General features: G+C 38.4%; 3 protein-coding genes across 4 annotated transcripts in view; 1 reads left to right on the top strand and 2 right to left on the bottom strand.

Moving 5' to 3' along the window:
• Positions 1-693: 693 nt before the first annotated feature.
• Positions 694-6,790, bottom strand: LOC145500904 (uncharacterized). The gene is made up of 2 exons (XM_081480443.1): positions 5,336-6,790; positions 694-2,259 (listed from the first exon to the last, which is right to left on the bottom strand). The coding sequence occupies exons 1-2, from the start codon at positions 6,777-6,779 to the stop codon at positions 1,514-1,516; spliced, it is 2,190 nt and encodes a 729-aa protein (XP_081336569.1). The 5' UTR covers positions 6,780-6,790; the 3' UTR covers positions 694-1,513.
• Positions 6,791-7,098: 308 nt separating this feature from the next.
• LOC145500912 (solute carrier family 61 member 1-like) lies at positions 7,099-12,020 on the top strand. The gene is made up of 2 exons (XM_081480462.1): positions 7,099-7,177; positions 7,975-12,020. Exon 2 carries the CDS (start codon positions 8,017-8,019, stop codon positions 9,349-9,351), a length of 1,335 nt encoding a protein of 444 aa, XP_081336588.1. The 5' UTR covers positions 7,099-7,177; positions 7,975-8,016; the 3' UTR covers positions 9,352-12,020.
• A 10-nt stretch (positions 12,021-12,030) lies between these two features.
• Positions 12,031-19,360, bottom strand: part of LOC145500902 (vacuolar protein sorting-associated protein 18 homolog) — a 27,558-nt gene continuing 20,228 nt past the window's right edge. For both annotated transcript variants that reach the window (XM_081480439.1, XM_081480440.1), the window contains exons 20-31: positions 18,893-19,048; positions 17,980-18,123; positions 17,331-17,462; positions 16,901-17,022; positions 16,283-16,373; positions 15,484-15,549; positions 15,273-15,328; positions 14,629-14,746; positions 14,341-14,369; positions 14,137-14,227; positions 13,596-13,654; positions 12,031-12,789 (exon numbers count right to left, since the gene is read on the bottom strand). In XM_081480439.1, the coding sequence (XP_081336565.1) occupies positions 12,726-12,789; positions 13,596-13,654; positions 14,137-14,227; positions 14,341-14,369; positions 14,629-14,746; positions 15,273-15,328; positions 15,484-15,549; positions 16,283-16,373; positions 16,901-17,022; positions 17,331-17,462; positions 17,980-18,123; positions 18,893-19,048 (1,128 nt within the window). In that variant the 3' untranslated portion in view covers positions 12,031-12,725. The remainder of the gene's footprint in view (positions 12,790-13,595; positions 13,655-14,136; positions 14,228-14,340; positions 14,370-14,628; positions 14,747-15,272; positions 15,329-15,483; positions 15,550-16,282; positions 16,374-16,900; positions 17,023-17,330; positions 17,463-17,979; positions 18,124-18,892; positions 19,049-19,360) is intronic.

Genomic DNA, 19,360 nt, shown 5'->3' with positions numbered 1-19,360 from the left:
AAAACGGTGGCTGGAAGGACTCTTAAAATTTATGCGGCAATAAAACTTATTTTCGAGTCTTATTTTCAGAATTAGTTAGGGAGGGGTGTCTCCCTTCGGCAAGATCAGCAGGTACTGCGGCATGGGGAAGCACCCCTACGCAAAAATGTCGGGGATCGGATACTCGTCGTCTCGCTTAGGGGTGTAAATAATGAATTCTGGCCTCACGGACGAAATGCCACTATTATTTTTTAACCGTCAAGGTGTCTTTTACGAATGCGTCCTTTGTAAAGTTTTTACTTTTAACTGGTAGGGGTTAAATTGAGCTCGAAACTCGCCCATTTTGGTCTCTTTTTTCCGACGAACATCCCCGAACTTTTCAAATTAAAGTCCCCACCTCGGGAGCTACATGTAACGACGTTTTGTAATGAATTGAACGAGTCCAGATGCTAGCCTCTTCAGGTGGGTCGGAAGTTTTGGTCGGCGAGATAAGTTTTTCTTTATATGAACAGCATGTCCTTGCTACCTCATAAGATTGCGGAAACCGCACAATCGATCTGTTCCAAATTGAAAATTTCCGAGGATGTCCGTTATAAGCTCAATCACAATTTTCTAATTAGCACCCCAAAAGCTCTCGTGGCTATTAATTGAGTGCGTCTGTCATCTGCGATTCAGGCGCTCTTTTCTCCGCCAAAAAAGGAACGCTTGATCGGAGGTTAGTGCGTCTGCTCAACTATTTCTTTGTTTGATTGGTCAAAGGAAAGAAGGAAGAAAGGAACATGCTCAGCTGCGTTCGTCTCTTTATTAATGCACATGCTTTGAGTTGTGATTTATTTTTATTTGCTGTGATTACCTACATATAACTATTGACATTCCTGAGTATGGATTCATTCTTCATATCCAACAAGAAATCAAATTCTATGTAAAAGATATATTTTCTCAAGTTAACGGATTTTAAACTATGCTTGAAGCTATTTACTCCAATATAAATTGAATATTATCATTTTAAGCCATTCTAAAACATGTGGTTATATAATAACTATAATATATTACAGAGCATCTCTAACAATATATTACAGAGCATCTCTGTTGGGCGCGTACGATATCAGCTGAGAAAAGGAAATAGTGTCTATGCATATAAGTACGAATTTTATGTTAGTAATTCTTTTGCGAGGAAACACCGATTCAAATTTCTACATATAGCAATTCTTTGAAAAATCTCTTTACTTTGTAATGTTACAATTAAGTCCCTAATTGAACAGTTTTGCTAATTAATATAATACGAATGTGACTACATGAACAAAAGTTAACTATTCTCTGTACAACGAGATGTTCACCTGTTTTACAAGCCCAGGACTAACTTTTTAATTTACCTACATGTATATTTACAAAAAAGCAAAGGCTTTTAAATGTAATGATCTCCTTAAAATACCAAGCTGAGCTGGCAAGTCACAGATATGTTAAGAAGCTCGTCAGCAACAGGTAAATTATCTGAATAACTGCGAGGAGAAACAACATAGTCATTAGGGTTAGGTTATGCTACAGCACCAGCTATGGTTCCATAGGGATGAGCAAACTTCTCATCCATCAGTAAGTTCAGCAACACTGTCACGTCATGCTTGAACTGCTTGAGGGTGCTCACTGGAGTGGAGTCGCTGCTGTGCACATCGCTTCCATCACTGTCTGACTGATGGCCACTGACAAGTTGATTGTTCTTGCTGCTGTCAGAGGAGTGGCATCCAAACGCTTTCACTTCATCTAGAGCTCCTGCACCCACATAATCATCACAGTTTTCTGTGGTTAAGCTTATTCCCCATGCACCGCCCTGGTTTTCGACATCAGAGTGTCCAGACAAAGCTTGATAAATAGGTACATCTAGTGATTGCCAAAAGCTGTTTGGGCCCTGTGAAAATTGACCATCTGGAACTTCAGTGTCACTGTATGGAAAATGGACTTCCTCTTCACCTATAAACTGTGGGGCCATGGACGAAAACCAAAACTGGCCATCAAGGTCATCAGAGTCAACTTCACTGCTTGTTGAGCCCCTGTCGCACTCTTCATCAGACTGCGTCGGCGTCATACAGTAGAAATCAACAACTTCCTTGTCATCTGCATCACTGTCTTCATCGCTCGCAATGTACTCACTGATGTTGTCTGCAGCTGGCACAGGGGTAGAGATATCACACCACTGCACTGTTTCTAACTCTGTACTTCTGTCAGAGGCTTCTCTGAGTTGGTTTTGCATGTCTTCTGTTAGGCTTACTGAAGCGTCAAACCAACCTGAACATAGAAAAGCCCCACATTATCAACAGTGAATTTTTAGATGCAAGGGGTCTAGATGCATGTAAAAACAAGGTCTTAGCCACAATTAATTGGTTCAAAATAGTTACAAATATCATAGAAAAATTCCCTGAATTAGAAATGATCTTTTGTTTAAGAGCTGCCATGACCAATAGGATTGATTATTCAGACTTTGAGGGAGGGGGTACTTCTAGAAAGTGTGAATGGCTATGGTTTATTCAAACATGTTCAGATTTTGAGGTATTTTGATCTTCACATGTGGCAACTAAGCTTATGTAAGTAGTTAAGTAAACTGAGTTTTGATGAAGTTTCCATCTGGACATTTTAGACCACTTGACTTTTTGGAGGAATACATGTACTGTATGTGCATAAGCACCTTGGGACTGAAATATGGCTCTGATTTCTTGCCAATCATGTTTAATAAATACCAGTTGTGAATGCTGTCGCATACAGTTAAAACCCAGGAGTAAGAACCTATATTTTTTCAAGTCTGGCAAAATAGCTTCCTGTATTTTGGGGTTTTTATTGGCAATTTAGGCTAAGTGGGTTCTTAATTTGGTTCCAAATTTCTATGAAGGAGATATAGTTGTTGATTACCAGAAAAATAAATAAACTTGGATTTGGTCATTAAATGTACAGTATTCATTCACAACTGTATTATGATAAGCCTAACACAAATGATTACATAATGAATAGGTAGTGGTATATTACCTCTATAACAATTTAACAATTTAACTGTAATCTACTCTAACCCACAGATACATGTATATAGAACCTGCTTGATCTTGCTTGGCTCAACAGGTTCTTATATTTTGGGGTTTTAAAACGGCAAATTTCTGTCAGCAAGTTCTTAAATCACTAGGTTCTTACACACTGGCTTTTACTGTAAAGCACCAATCTCTGACTGTCTGAATTCTGTGACTGAAATATCAGATGTTTGTCATTTTGGGGGGCTTAGGAAGTGTTCATGCTTCTCCCCATCCCCTTGGCTTGATTATTAAGCCATGTTTACAAATTCTGTTCTGTGATTGGTTAAATGCCACTTGGATAAAATTTGAAACAGTTTAACTATGTGCATCCTCTCACACCTAGATCTTTAAAAACAAGGTGCTAAAAAAAGAGGGAAGAGAAAAATAGGATTCTTGTCACAGTGCCAGGGATTATGTAACCTCAAACATCAGATGAGTTATCACTTCTTCATGACTTCTAACAGACATCTATCAAACCCAAAGAGTTTGGCATGCAATACCGTAAATTTTCTTTTGTTTAATGTTTTGCTAAACCATTGCTCGCACCTATCTTCCTTTTGCTCCAACTGAGCGTCTGTGTCTTGAAAAAGGGACATAAGAGGTTTATTTTAAACAATATTTGCTCCTTTTAGTTTTGCCACTTAAGGTATTTAGCCCTTTTAAAAAGCAAACCATGAAATTCAGTTCTTAGGGTGCACCGTAACACTTAACTAATTAACTAAACTTAGGTTACATTAGAATAACAAAGGCAAAAAGACAGAAACCTAAAACAAATAGTATTAAACTGCAAGTGTTTGGACTTGCTAAGATTTACTACAACACAATCTGTGCTTAGTATAAATACTCCTCATTCCAGAAAAGTCTGCTTTGAAAATTAACACATGCATGCACAAATTTGATTTTATTATTGACCTCAAATCACAAATGAACCTTGAAATGAAGCTATTAATACCATGCACCTACTTTGCACCCCTAACGTTGGACCATTCACTGATACAAAAAGGAAACACACAGCTTTTGTGAACAAGACAAAAACTGCTTTATTTCATGTTAACAACGAGGCAGGAAGTCACAAAGGATATACGAAACCCTGCAGCTTATGAATTAATATTGCATTACATTTTTGTGGTTCCAAATGATCTTATTCTTTTATTTTGGTGCCAGGTGTAGATTTTCAGATAGCACAAAGCCAACCACATTTTACCTGAAGGCCAAAGCTCTTAACAACCTTTACTCCTTATTTTGTTCTAGAATCTGGGAATTTAATGGAATAGGTTACATTATCTTCAGCAAAGAATCTTTGAAGTCTAGACTTGGCTTCACCTTAAGGACTTTATCTTGCTAACAATCAAAGGATTAATGGATGATCTATGTAATGATTTTAAATCTCTGTACAAATTGTTTTGAGATGAGGGTGAAATGGTGAGCAAGACACACTGGCTTCTAAAAGTGGCCCATATATATCAACAATGGCATATCATGTTCAAGAGGGTAATAAGGAAATGCTAATTACCAGGTTTCAGATGCATCAAATCTTTAGTTGATTTTGTTTGCAAAAACAACTAATTTTTCCCATGGAGAGTTTGGGGTTTAAAGGTTTGGTTGCAAACTAGTCAACACAAAAGCCCATAACAGCTTGTGACCTTCCATGAGCTAAGTTATGCTTGGGCAAATATTCTTAATTGATAATTCCCAAAGGATTGTGGCATTATGCAAATTGTGTTCAATCACTTCAATAGGGATCAAAAGATCACAGACATGTTTCAAAACATGCAATCATTCACATGCAATGAAAAGCATGAGAAAATAAAGAACCCATGTTAGTTTTAAGAAACAGGTAGTTACAAAAAGGAGGGAAATGATGACAAAATAATTAACAGAAGCCAAAAAGAAATAAAATTTTAAGTTAACTGATGAAAGGCACAAGAGGTAATTAACAAAATTAATGATTAAAAGTTAATGTGTCATATGACATTGACGATGTCCTTGATACTGAGTCACACCACAGAGATTGAACTGACATAAAATTTGACAAACTTGTATTTTGGAACATTGCAACAAGGGATTAATAACATTGTTGATCTGCATGACCAATTTAGAAGCAAGATATTTAAATGAATCATAATAACACCTACAAAACAAATTTCCTGTAAATTATCTACTTTAGCAAAAACCACTTCTGGCATTGTGCATAAATGCTTTAACCCTCCATTTCTTCTCCTTCCGGAGGAAAAACAAGATGTATTATTGTGCAAAATATATTGTGCATTTTTCATAAATGAGTATAATTAAAGAAATGTTGTTACCATTCATATCCTTGAGATGAAGCACTGCCCGTGTTGTGTTGTGAATCAAATGTAATGCCCAAATTGAGGCATCCTCCATGCTGACGTAGACTCGGGCATTTATGTTCATAAGGCAAACCAAGCGGTACAGAGCAAGACAGCTTGGAATCGGTTCTATACCAAATCCATGGCCCCTCAGTGAGTCGAAGTTTCCATCAAATGCCGCACCCCCCTGGACCCACAACCCAGTGAAGGTGGGTATGCAGTCATGAAATATCCACGAACTGTTATTTACATCATAGTTTACAAACAGGTGAGGGACATCATTGTTGTTAATGACTGTCCACATTCCTGCCACTTCAGCCTGGATTTTGTTCTGCTCCTCAATGTCCCAGTGGTTGCTGCTGATAAAGTATTCACAGTTGCTGACATAGCCGGTGTCGTAGCCTCCTTCTGATTCGTCATCACTGTCCGTTGTGCTACTGGCAATCCTGCGTCCTGACCTAGTGTCTTTTCTTTCAAAAGAAAAATTACCAATACTTCGTAGTGGCGATCTTGGACTTGTTAAGCCGCAGCTAGAAAGCGATGACGTGGCTGAGTTGCACCGACTGCTAAGGCGTTTAGGGGGGGACAGGTACAACTCCTTAAATGCACTCACCCCCATAGGGTGCATGAGAAAGTGTGGGTGGGTGAGTAAGTTAAGCAGCTCCAAGGCATCTTCTCGGAAAGACGCTGATATTGGGCTTCCGTTAGACAAAGAACAGGACATGGCTGCCTTCCAGTCGAAGACTTCAAAATTAATTCCTGTATCCCTGTGCTTCAGGCGGTACCGCCATATGCGATAAAATGTCAAACCGGTCTCGTCTGTCACGTAGGCCCGAAAGAGACAGAGCCATCGAAACATCACCACACAGCTTGGAATAACCTGATATGGCCGAATGTAGCGCGCTGGCTTGGTCATTTTCGTTTTAGAACTGAACCAATCTTCGCTGTATCCTCTTCGCTTGTCGATGAAAGTCCACTTTAGGTCATGTGTGTCGAAGAATAATTCAAAGTTCTTATTGAAACTCGACGTGTTGAACTCGTCTTCTTGATCAAAAACATCCGGCATTGCCCACTTCATCATCGTTCCCGCCATGTGCAAGAACATACTTTCACGCAATTCTACCTCGGTCAACTCATCGCCGCTTACACAACAAGAGATAAAATATTTCATGTAATCGGGGGTAAAGTTACCCCGGAGCGACAAATCTTGATACGTAGTCATCCAGTTGACACATGATAAAGATACTTTTTCGTACAAGAACTTCTGTGATGGCCATCGCAATAGCACCAGCCTCCGCCAAAGCGACGGAGTTTTGGCGATGTTCCTCCACTGTCTACAAACTGAGGAGGCTTTTGTCAGTGTAGGTGCATCGAAATACCCAAATATGTGAAGTAGAATTTCGTCTAAAAATACTGCCATCTCGATATCACGATGTTGACATTAGGAAAATAAAATTGCGCGCCACGAAGTCGTCGTCTCGAGCGGTTTTGTTCTGTTTCGTCACGAGGCATATGGTTTTGTTTACTTGGCCTCCACCGGAAGTCTACCTCGTTCTCATGGTGGACTTCGAGTTTGAACCGGAAGTCAAGTTGACGAAGATCAAGCGAACATATTTCCGTAGTCCTTCGACTGATCTTCGGAAGTGATTTTTACAACTGGTCTATTGCAGGCGCAGATAATCCTGCTACTTTCAAATTTGAGTTATCAACAGATTGCTGTTTTCCAACGTGGCGCAATAGATTCACTGGCGAAAGATTTTTGTGATTTTCGTACAGATACTACAGTACTTTTCAACAAGATTCGCAAGGTCAAAAGAGGTGACGCTTACAATTGCTCGTTTCAGCGTTTGTTGTAAGTAAATTAAGCTGTAGTAAGCTAGGTTATATTTTGTGCAACATGAATAACTAGCATGAAAGCTTTCGTACGTACGTGGCAGCTTCTCGTGCGTTTCAGTGAAAGAACATTTGATCGACTTAATATCGAAATACAATTTATTTCCAATCGTTATTTTTTATTGCCACAGCTACTTACTTTACCAATGAATTTCCTTTGGTGGTTTTTAAAAAAATAAAAAAAGGGGGATATATATAAGGTAAATTATAACCTTAAGTCTCAAATATATACTTAAGCTTACCAGTATTGTACACTGTGTAACAATAAGCGTATAAGTAAGCTTACATAACCTTAATAATTAGGTCTATGTTGCACTGCAAAATAGTTTATGGTGTGAAGTGTTTTAAAATAAATCAATTTTTTTCCATATTTTCTGATTATGATAAATATGGCTATTGCACAACGTTGAATATAATTCGTCCAGGGTTGAAAGGCCTATTTTATAATAACTAAATAAGACTTGGCTATATGTAGAGATTGTCTTCTGTTTGAAGGTTTTGTACCCTCCCCTTTCTACCTCACAAATGTCGGAGAAATTCAGTTCTGAGGGAAAATGACGTTATGCCTAAATATTCCACTCTGCTCAAAACTTGACTAACTAATGCAAATTTTATTGCATCTGTCTGCCTGTATGTCTGCTGCCCATAATCTACCAATGCATGAGAAAAAACACTGGAATGCCAACTGATGCAATCACTGTTTAAATTTCTTCATTCTACAGGAATTCTTATAGTGAGCAAGGTTGCATGTCCTCCACAGAAACATGCTTGTGATTGCTTACATCTCATTTGGTGTTCTCTCAAGTCTCTGTGGTATTTTCCACTTCATGTGCAAAACAGGACAAAGAGAGGAAGTGATGATAGCCAACCCTAACTTTGTTTCATTCCAGAATAGTTACTTTAAGGTTTATTTCCCAGCACTGATGGCCGAGTGGCTTCAGGGTCCCTACCTTTATAAATTATACAGTCACTACGGTTTCATTGACACACAAATTGCCATAATATATGTGTGCGGCTTTGCATCAAGCGTCGTGTTTGGAACTTCAAGTGCATACTTTGCGAGTGTATTTGGACGTAAAAAGGCCTGTGTTGTCTTCACATTACTTTATTCTCTGTGCTGTGTAACAAAACTGTCAAGAAACTATGGCATCCTCATCTTTGGCAGAGTACTTGGTGGAATCTCGACATCTCTGTTGTTCACGGCTTTTGATGCATGGTACTTGTATGAACACACGCAGACCCACAATTTCCCAAATGAGTGGGTATCAGCAACGTTTGCCAAAGCAACACTTTACAACAGTGTGATTTCTGTAGTGGCTGGAATTTTGGCTAATACCATTGCTGAATGGATGCAATTTGGACCTGTAGCACCATTTGTACTTGCAATACCATTCCTTATTGCTGCTGGGATTTTGATTCAGTTTACTTGGGATGAAAACTATGGTGGAAAAAATCTCAAAGTTATCCAGCCATGTATGGAGAGTTTACGGCACATTGTAACTAACAACAAAGTCATGTTGATTGGCATTGTTACGTCACTCTTTGAGAGTGCCATGTATATATTTGTCTTCTTGTGGACACCGGTGTTGGACAGAGCACACCTTTACCCTCCACTGGGAATTGTCTTCTCTTGTTTCATGTTATGTGTGACACTGGGCAGCTTTCTGTTCAACTTTACAGCCAAGCGTGGAATAAACCCATCCAGTGTGGTTATTCTAACTATTGTTGTTGCATCAGTAGCCAACATTGGTGCAGTATTTGCAAGCGCAGGACATCCACGGATATCATTTCTTATGTTCATCGTTTTGGAGCTTGCCTGTGGTGTTTACTTCCCAGCAATGGGTTGGCTGCGGCAAACAATTCTTCCTGAAGCGCACCATGCAGGCATTATCAACTGGTTCAGGGTTCCCCTGAATGCTATTGCAGCAGTTGTTTTGATGGTACTTCATGATACACACAGTGGTCATGGCATATCTGCAATATTTGCACTTTGTTCCATACTGTTAGCTGTGGCAGGAATAGCTGCTGTAAGACTTTCTGTTTTGTCAAGAAATGATGAAAATGTACAAGTTATCAATAATATGGAAGAGGGGCTGTAACACCCTCCAGAAATGTTGGTCTCCATTGATTGTTATTGTTTAATTCATCAGCAGTGGCTTTGAGATTGTCAATAATAAGTACCTTGTAGGTCAGTGGAGCAATTTAATTCTGGCAGAGCAGATTTTTCCATGGCAACAAAACCATTGAGCAGCAACAACCAGGCACTGTGATGGACTAAATCAGGAGAATATTTACTGAACAAATATTTAACAGTAGAGGAAACTGTTATCTGCAAAGATTAGTAGGCATTGGATTAGATTAGTAACATGTTAAGTAACTAAAGATCTGCAATAAATGGTAACAATACAGCAACTTTATAGCTGACAGTAAATTAAATATAAATTAATAATAATATTATTGCATAAAATGCAACAGTTACAGGGTGTCATGTATGCAAAAGCATTGCTCAAATTACATTTTGCTACATTTTCTTCGTGGCTTTCCCATCAGATTTGCTTGAGGAACGTTCAAAAGTTTTGAGAATACAGTTGAACCCCTATTAAGTGGCCACCTTTTAAATGGCCACTCCTATCAGGTGGCGAGTAATCAAAGTCACGATGAAGGCTCTTCTATTGTTAAGACCTCTATTAAGCAGCCAGCTCCCTTTAAGGATGTTTGTGCTAATTGTTTCTGTGCATCCTTACTGCGCACGCAAATTCATACACCACATAATGCATGAAACCGCATGCTAAGTAATAAAATGAACATGAATAGAGCAGATGGCCATTGCTATAGTTTTGCCTGGATTTAACAATTGTGCACGTTCAGTGACCCCTATGTTTCTTTTGATGGATCATTTTCTCTACCGATTTGCTACATTTAGTGAAAAAAATATGAAGAAAATCTATCGACTAGAGGTTTGAATTTTTTCGCAAAATCCACCATTGAATCCCATTCTTTTTAATTCTACGTTTATCTGTACAATGGTTTCAAATGCCTATTGAAGGGTTGAGTTTTTTAAAAACGTTGGTAACATTTGGAATTATTTATGCAACAGACCCGCTTCTACAAAATATGACTAAGATCGTTTGTCTCCATTGACTCACCCCAAGTCGATATTGTTAACTATAAACCCCTGTAGACCATGCTGAATTACGTGCACCAATTTTTTTAAAATCAGGGTAGTTTTCCACACACTTTATCTCTGAAATGAAGTTGGTGACCCCCAATTTTTTTTTGCATTTGTGACACAAGTAACAATCTGACTGCAGTAAAAATTAAAAAAATATATATTGACTGGAAAATTTTCGTGTGAACGAGCTATCCATTTCTCTGAGGGTGGCCATTTAACAGGGGTTGATGTGTACCAGGATTTTTAAAGTATGTTTGTTCAATCTAATTGTTTGTGCATGTCGTTACTGCACACACCATTCACATGCCGTGTCATGCATCATCTTCAAGGTGTACACTAAGTAACTAGTAAGTTTCGATAATAGAAACTAATAACTGTGATGGTGGCCACTGCTGTAGCCTGATTCTCAGATGGTCCAGGTTGCTCACGGCCTCGTACTCTCTCAAGGGAGAGAGAGTGTGTGGCTGCGAGCAACCTCACCCGTCTTAGAATCAGGCTATCACTGCTACAGCTTTGATGGTTTTAGCAATCCAGAATGTTTGGAAAACGGTGTTTTTCTTTTGAAAGATCTCAAATATTCTCTACCATTTTCCTACATTTTATGAAAAAATGGGGGAAAATCATCAAATGAATATTATTTAATAGAAGTTTGAAATTTTTGTCCCAAATTTGACCTTCCTTGTAATAATGAGAAAGTTTCTCAGAATGTTCAGCAGAGACTGAGTACTTCTCAATTCCAGTGTTAGAGCAGTCAGCTGTGCTTAACCAAAGACAGCACTTTCTAATCACAAACACCTTCTGATATTTATTTTGCTTGTGCTTATACAGGAACTTTGCTTTAGAAAGACAGCTTATTGTTTTGGTAGATGGTATTTTCACCAGGGGGGACTCCCATAATGACAGTGGCAGAAATGCTCTTTGGAAAATTTAATGAAAACGTAACCTCTAAAGGAGACCAATCTCCCCAATTTTGTTATCAGTCACATACCATCATGATCAGAAACGTCTTTTCCTACTGTTTTGTCTTTTAAATGTAATTGTTACATCTTATCAAAGATTTTTATGTCTTTTTAGTCATCGCTTCTTCTTGTTAGCCACTTCAGCCACAGCTGGTGCTCATGCATTTGCAGGTCCTCTGGCCTGGTTGAATGAGGATTTTGAAAAGTTGGTTTTTTAGGAGGGAGGAAAACCAGAGTACCCAGAGGAAAACCCTCAAAGTAAGGCAACAACCAACAACAAACATGAACCACATATTCAAGACACTGGGAGGAACGTTCCCTACTCCCACTAGATTGGGTGAGGGCACAGTGGCCTTACGGTTAGCGTGCTCGTCTTCTGATCAAGCAGTCCGGGTTTGAGCCCTGGCCAGGGACATTGTATTGTGTTCTTGGGCATGACACTTCACTCTCACAGTGCTTCTCTCCACCCAGGTGTGCAAATGGGTACTGGCGAATTTAATGCTGGGGGCAACCCTGCGATGGACTAAATCCCATCCAGGGGGAAGTAGAAATACTCCTAGTTGCTTCATGCCACAGAAACCGGGATAAGTTCTAGCCTGATGGGCCATCTGGCTCATATGCAGACTTTACCACCTACCCGACTGTTTACTCCCCTAGATCCATCCCCAGTATAATTATTTTGCCACATCTGCAGTCAAATCTCCTCACCATAGACCAACCACAACAACAAGGAAAATATTTCTAGTGTATTTGAAGTCACCTGTCATGTTGATTTATGACAATACAGATTGTTCACGTTAAATTAGAGACAAGTTTCACGCTTTATTATTGCTGCAGCTTTGGGGTTTTCTTTCTGTACATTTTTATACCCTATTAATATACAATTAAGTTGAAACTGTATACAAATAATGAGTTAGAATTCTTAAGTTCTGGGTAAAGTTTATATATCTCTTACTACAAACAACTTGGTGATGAGCCCACTACGACTGAACCTGATGTAATCAGCCTCTAACCTTTAGTCTCATAATGTGTCAGTTTAAAAGAATCAACTGCATCATTCAGTTTTCTCAGCACATAAATATAGTCTATGAAAAGTGACAGCATTCCCTCTTCAGTTAGTACTCTTAACTAGTACAAAGATATAATGGTTTCTTAAAATTAGTTTTACATTCCTCAGCAACAAGTGCACCATTAATTTTGCATCAATTACATTGCATGCCTTGTTTCCATGGCAACCAAACAAAAAGAAGCAGAGGAGACTGGGCTGACTTGATACTAATTTTTGTTTTTAATAATATTATTAACAATCATTCATTATAAATAAACGTTCTCTTAACTAAAATTACTGCCAGCTTTCCAGTACACTCTCATATTCATCTGGCAAGATAAATGGTTGATCAACAGTTCTGAAACAGAAAAATGTTTGGATCCAGATAAGTCTCTTGTCTGGTAGTTGACTTGTCACTAACTACGAGGGGCTTTTTTCTGTGTGTGACTTGAACAAAAGTAGGAGAAATGGTTGCATGATCTTCTGCATCACACTCAACCAAGGCTAAAGAGAATAATGATCTGGTTGTCTTGTTGCTAGCCAATTTAGCACCAAGAATCACAACTTCAGATGGAAATCGAACTGTGAGCCAGCTTTAGTCTAGCCCGCTGAACAGGCATGATTTTTTGTGTATTTTAGGCAAAAAAAGGGTTGCCTCGCTTTTGCCTCCGTTCACCTAAAACACACCAAAAAATTATGCCTGTTCTACAGGCTAGCTTTAGTCACAGTGGTAACCCCTCTTGCCTCTGCAGAGGTTTCCTAGGGGAAGAGAAAGTGAAATGGGAGTGGGAGGGTTCATGTTCCCCATGCGCTTGCGTTATTCCCATTAAACAGAATCAAACTAGAGCCAGGATTTTCTGGTCCCAGTTTTTAATTTTGCCTGGAACATCAGGCATTTGCTCACAGAACAAGAATGGGAAAAGTGGGACTGCCCATGTTCTAATTTATCACATCATTCAAATAAGGATTTGCATCCTCAAGACAAGAAAAGGTATTGTAAGTTCCTCCAGATATTCAGGTCAGGGATGTGCTTTTATTATAACAATGACTATTATCCAACCTTTGATTTCTTCAAGACAACATTCCTTCTGGCAGTACAAGTCAGTAAAATAAATAAATCATAATTATATACACTATATGGTAAATAATATTAATAGTTCTTACCTAATCATAATTTCACCACAATAGAGACATTCAGATGCAATTAGGTCATCCAGCTCATTCTAAAATGCCACCAAACAATTTATTACTAATAATAATTATTGTGCCAAAAAGAAATAATGTTATCGAATGTATAAAATATCCACATAAGACCTTGTGCCTTAGAGTGAACATTCAATAAAACAGTTTCACTAGGCTAGCCTCACTTCTTGCAAGAATAATTCCTAGTGTATAATGTGCAAAGAAAGACCTGTCTGATAGTGCAGGGCTAGTGCATTTTCCAGTAGTGGATTCTGTCTTTACTCACTATTGCTCGATGGGCAAGTGGCTGTGCAGTTTCTTTGGAAAATGTTTTAGGAAATGCAAATTATTGATTGAAGTAATGTAAGAGATAAATTTAGGGGGGCTAGTACATCATAGATCTTTTTGTACCCCAAGTGTAACAGGACTTTTCATGACAGTGAATGCATTTGATGGTCTGGAAAACAGCAATCAAAAGAATTTCAAAGAGATAATTATTTAAGTATATTTATTTATTAAGTACCTTAACAGACTCTCGGGAAGCTGGTGTGACAGTGGATGAGTCAGTTCTTGATGGAGTGTATAGCTGGCTATAAAGTTCTTGAACTTTAGCTCTAAAAGGCAAACAATACAAATTTAAAGTGTTATGCCTTGAAAGAGAGAGACAAATTTCACAAGTTTTTCCCTTTTGAAACGATCAACTTCAGTGCAAGAAGATAGTACATACCTCTGTTTTTCTTTAAGATTTGGTAGTATCTGCAACGACAATAATAGGTCAATGTCTTTGTTACAGTAATGCAATAAGATACATGTACAGTCTGTGTTGGGCCAAATTTACCCAGAACACCCTAGAGAGCTGATCGTGTCCACTTACAAGAGGTTAAAAATGTAGTGACGAAGAGTCTGCTTACAACAGGTCTCCATTAATGGGGGTTAAACTGCAAGATCTCAATGTAACTCTTACATCTTGCAGCAATTTGGACTAACGATACACTAGGACTACATAGTTACTCACCTCATTCTTCAAACAATCTGAATGGAAGGCGTGATGACAGGGAAACACATAGAAGCCTCGTGTAAGCAGAGGATATGAACAGATTGCGCACTTTTCTTGTGCTGGAACTATACTGTATCTGCAACGTTTTAGGAAAAAGATATTAATTTTTATTTTAGCTAATGCTACTGCAACTATAACTCTAGGGAAACAACAGGAATAAAAATCTAAAAATCTTGATGAGCTATTATTCCTTTACTGGGCCACTGCAAATTTCCTAAAATTAACTATTAAACAAGAATGGCCTTTGCCATTGACCAGATCCTCTATTACTGTTAAGAATTCTCACACAACACTAGGAGCCATGCCAAGCTAGCCATAGCAAGCTTGACCTTTATTCTCAAAACAACTCCATAAAACATACTCAGTCTTGAGCAAAAAAGACAGAACTAGACAAGTGCACAAATCATGACACTGACACTCTAAAAAAGACTAAAAATTTCTAAAGGGCCCATGCCCATGTAGCATGTACAATGCCCATGAAACAGGTTTGTGTAAAGAAAAAACGCTATCTTTGTTAGAGATTGATGCTTTGGGTACCTAATATAAGTACCATTTTATTTTTAGAATCAATTAAAAGTAATTATTTTTGTTATTTGACTTACTTATTCCTCATTTCATGGATGTCTGATCTTATTGTTTTGGCACTTTCTGTGGCTTCCTAAATAAAATAATTCACAAATTACATGACTGTACTGTTAATATCATAAAGAAGGCATGTACTAGAGACAAAACAATGAAACTAACCAACATCTGTAAGCAGATTTTTTCAGATTTTCAGATTTTTCATTGCTGGCAACTAATGGTTTAACCCACCTGCATTTCACTTTTCAGTTCTTCAATATGTTGATTGTATTCATGAAGTGAAGAACAAATGGCATCCTACAAGAAAAAAAAAGAGGAAAGTTTACTTGACCCAAAAGGGAAAAAAAAAGGAGGTTTGCCCCCCTAGCTATAGGCCTTATTCCCATGGTGATCCCTCTCAAGTTGTTTCAGATCACTACCAATTTCTGAAATCCCATTCCATCTTGTGATGCTGGTGGATGCCTCTGCTCTCCCGGGGGTGATAAAGGATAATAATGATCCCATCTTGTGATGGTGACTAATTTGACTCACATGGACAGCCCAAACAGCTCTATACTAATTTTTATCCACCAGGAAAACATCCATGTAGCGTGTGGGTTAACATTATCTTTGGAAGAACCAGTTTCTCTGACTTTGCCTAAAAATAGCTTGTCATGCCTTGGGAATTTAAGGCCTATATGGGGGATGACTCTCACACCCTTCATCTTCTCTAGTAGCAAAATTATTCATTTAGCTAGGCAATAACCATGGGTTTTTTCATCCACTTGGCCAACAGTGTTACCAAAGATGAACAGAAAGGTGAAACAGTCTTGATAATGTACATAACACAGCGATACTATCTGTATATTCAAGGACTTTAAAGGAGTTAAAATCCTTTAGATTTGATATCAGATATCTGATATTTGTCAATGCAAATGTCTGTTTGATCACTGAGTAGTGAAAGTTTATGTCCAGTTCATGGCCAGTAAAATTTCAAAATTATGGATATCAGACTCCCGAGACAATATATATATGTTGCTGAAATTCTGACCTTGAAATGATCAATTGTGACAAAATCCTGGAAAAAAGGAAGGATATCCTCAATCTTGAGAAGTTCACATTGGTTCAAAAACTCCATTGCCCTGAAGAAAAAATACATAACCAGGTAAAACAAAGGTATGGCTAGGTGTAACTACTGTGTACCAAAATCATCTTGTGCCATGTGTCTGTGTTAATTAGACTGCAGGAGCACGTTTCTCGAAGGTCCCGCAACAGTTTTGCACCCAGAAAGCCATAGCAAAATCTCAAACCTTTAGATTGCTGGGTTGTTTTATTCACATACATGTATTCTTAATATGACCAGAAGTTCCCTTCATACAAGAAGTTTCAGGCATATACACCTCTCTGTTTTTAGACACAGATTAACTAAAAATGGCTTTGTGAGCCTGAAAAGTTTCCAGGGCTTTCGAGAAACAGGCCCCAGGCCTGAGTTTTATATTAGCAAATGCATCGTAGTCAACAAGACTCAGATTAGTGTTTAGAATGTGTTTCATAGAAAACAAGTAACTTCTACAGTGCAGTAATTACTGTTTCAGTACACTGTTTTTTCAAGCCAAAAAGCAACATGTATTAAAATCAGGATAACTTCATGTTGTGAAAGCCACCTTACTTTTTAACATCTCGTTCTTCCTCCACCACATGTCGTGCAATTCTTAACCACAGCTTCTTTCTCAAAACTTCATCATCTTCTGGAGGCTTTTGAGCTTGAATTTTAGCAAGATCAACATCAACCTTGAAAGAATAATTATGAGCATCAAATTTTACAAAGCCCCATTACATGTACGTCACACTGTAGTTAAATACGGACAACTAATTGCAAACCTCTTTTCAAGAGTAATAGTTCCCAATGTAAAGAATACCAAAACAAGAAGCTGAATCAGCATTTTTAAGTTTTAGCATAACAAACCACTCCTTTTCAAGTCAAATTTTCAAAGGCACAAATTATAAATTATGTGGCAAAAAACTGGAAATTATAATCTAGACCTACAGATTGGCTGACTCAGCCAGATATATGGTAAGAGGACTTTACTTCATTACACCTTTAAAGACAAGTCAACAGCTTCCTCAAAGAGTCCCATTGTACTGTAAATGTGCACACAGGCCTGCTGCTTGTTGTGCTCAGAGCAAAGTCTGAGAGCATACTTCATGTCATAACACACTTCTTCAGGGTCCTACCAACATAACACAGGTACTGCATTAGACTGGTGGAGATGCCAATGCCAGTAAAGTAAAGAAATGAAAAAGTTAAGTTCACTGGACAGCTAGACTAGACATACCAAGAAAACACAATACCAAACTGTCCAAATTATGTGTTAATTTGAACAATATCCTAGGTCTAAAAAAAGTGGCTTCCGCTCGTCCAGGACAAATAGATTTTCCTGCTGGACAAGCAATTTTTCATTATCATTCACCAAAATTAATGGGTAAGGGGCCAGACAAGCCGTCGACCAACTAAATAAAAATGTAAACTGTAAGACTTGCCCAGGGCAAGCAAAATCTGAGAGCTGCTTGCCTGAAGGGCAAGTTGGAATTCAAGCTTTTATTAGAGCCCTACATCCAAATTAACTTAAGAATTAATTGGAGAAACTACATGCAAAAATTAAATATTGTTGTGCATATGAATGTGGTTGCAAGATATTTTGGGATGGCAATAAATGTTATCGTTGGCCATGAAATATCATAACTTACCTGTCCCTGCATTTGCAGGTATCGTAGTAATGACAGATCATCATCTTGCTCAATATACAAGGACAGTAGATAATTATGAATAGCTTGGTCTCTGTTTCCTAACCTCTCTATACAGATCTCCAGGTAGCGGATGGCTTCCTCAGTCTATGATTAAAAACATACGGAATGAACTTGTAAGCATTACAGCTGCATGAATATTTAACATAGAAAGAAAGTTCTGCATTGCAGAATAATAGCCCATCAGGATGGCGCATTTATATCTTTGGTGTCTGTACAATGAATTGACTAGGGGTGTTTCTCCTCCTTCCTCTGATTTAGATGTTAGTTCATAACAGAGGTATGAATGGGTAGTATGCATATGAATCAAGGGGCAAATCAGGCCTGAGCTTATCCCAGTTTCTTATGCATGAAGCGACTAGCAGTATTCCTTCTCCCCCCCCTCCCCGCTCCCCCCCTGGATGGGATGCTAGTCCATCGCAGGGTTTCCCCCAGCATTGAGTTCGCTGGTACCCATTTATACACCTGGGTGGAGAGAGACACTGTGAGAGTAAAGTGTCTTGCCCAAGAACACATTATGTACTGTCCCTGGTCAGGGCTCGAACTTGGACCGCTCAATCTAGAGACGAGCACACCAACCATGAGGCCACTGCACCTCCCACATACAAATTGGTACTGGTGAATTAAATACAGGCAGTAACTCTGTGATGGACAAGCATCTCATCAAGGAGCGAGTAAAAAATAATACTCCTAGTAACTTCATGCTACAGGAAGCTCCAGCACAGACCTTTGCCTTACATTTACAAACTAATCAATTAGGAATGAAAACACTAGTTAACCAGCTTGTCTTTCAATCTATTTATTAATTAAACAAGTTATGTTCTGCTTCTGTTATGTTCTGATCAGTCAGCCTTGCCTGTGTTGATTTTCCTTGCTGATGATAGTGAACAAGAGCAGGAATCAGCCGCCGTGGGTCCAATTTCTTCTTCTGTTCAATCCATGCACTCACTGTTTGCCGTGGAACATGCTGCATCAGCACTGGCGAGAACTTATAATACAGCTCTGTGTCTGTCTAAAACATAAACAAAATATACAACATAATTATTTCTTTCTTTCTAGGATAATTTGATGTTTTACGGTTAGAACATTAATTAAGAGCCTTTCTTAAAATAATTATTTTAATTACTTTCTTACTTAAGAATGGCTGACTGTTAGGATCGAGAAACGCCGGTCAACGACCCATTTGGCAAATCGCTCATATTTTGCCCAAAGATACCCTTAGGTGACCTAATTCTAAAAATCATATTATAAGGTTCCAGCGAATTTTTATTTTTCAGAAATTCGCGAAAATTTGAAAGCGCGGTCAAAGTGCGGTTTTTCGTGT

The sequence above is a fragment of the Orbicella franksi genome, chromosome 10 (genome assembly GCF_964199315.1).
Source record: "Orbicella franksi chromosome 10, jaOrbFran1.1, whole genome shotgun sequence".
In the NCBI taxonomy this organism is placed as follows: Eukaryota; Metazoa; Cnidaria; class Anthozoa; order Scleractinia; family Merulinidae; genus Orbicella; species Orbicella franksi.
This window is presented reverse-complemented; position numbering and strand designations above follow the sequence as displayed.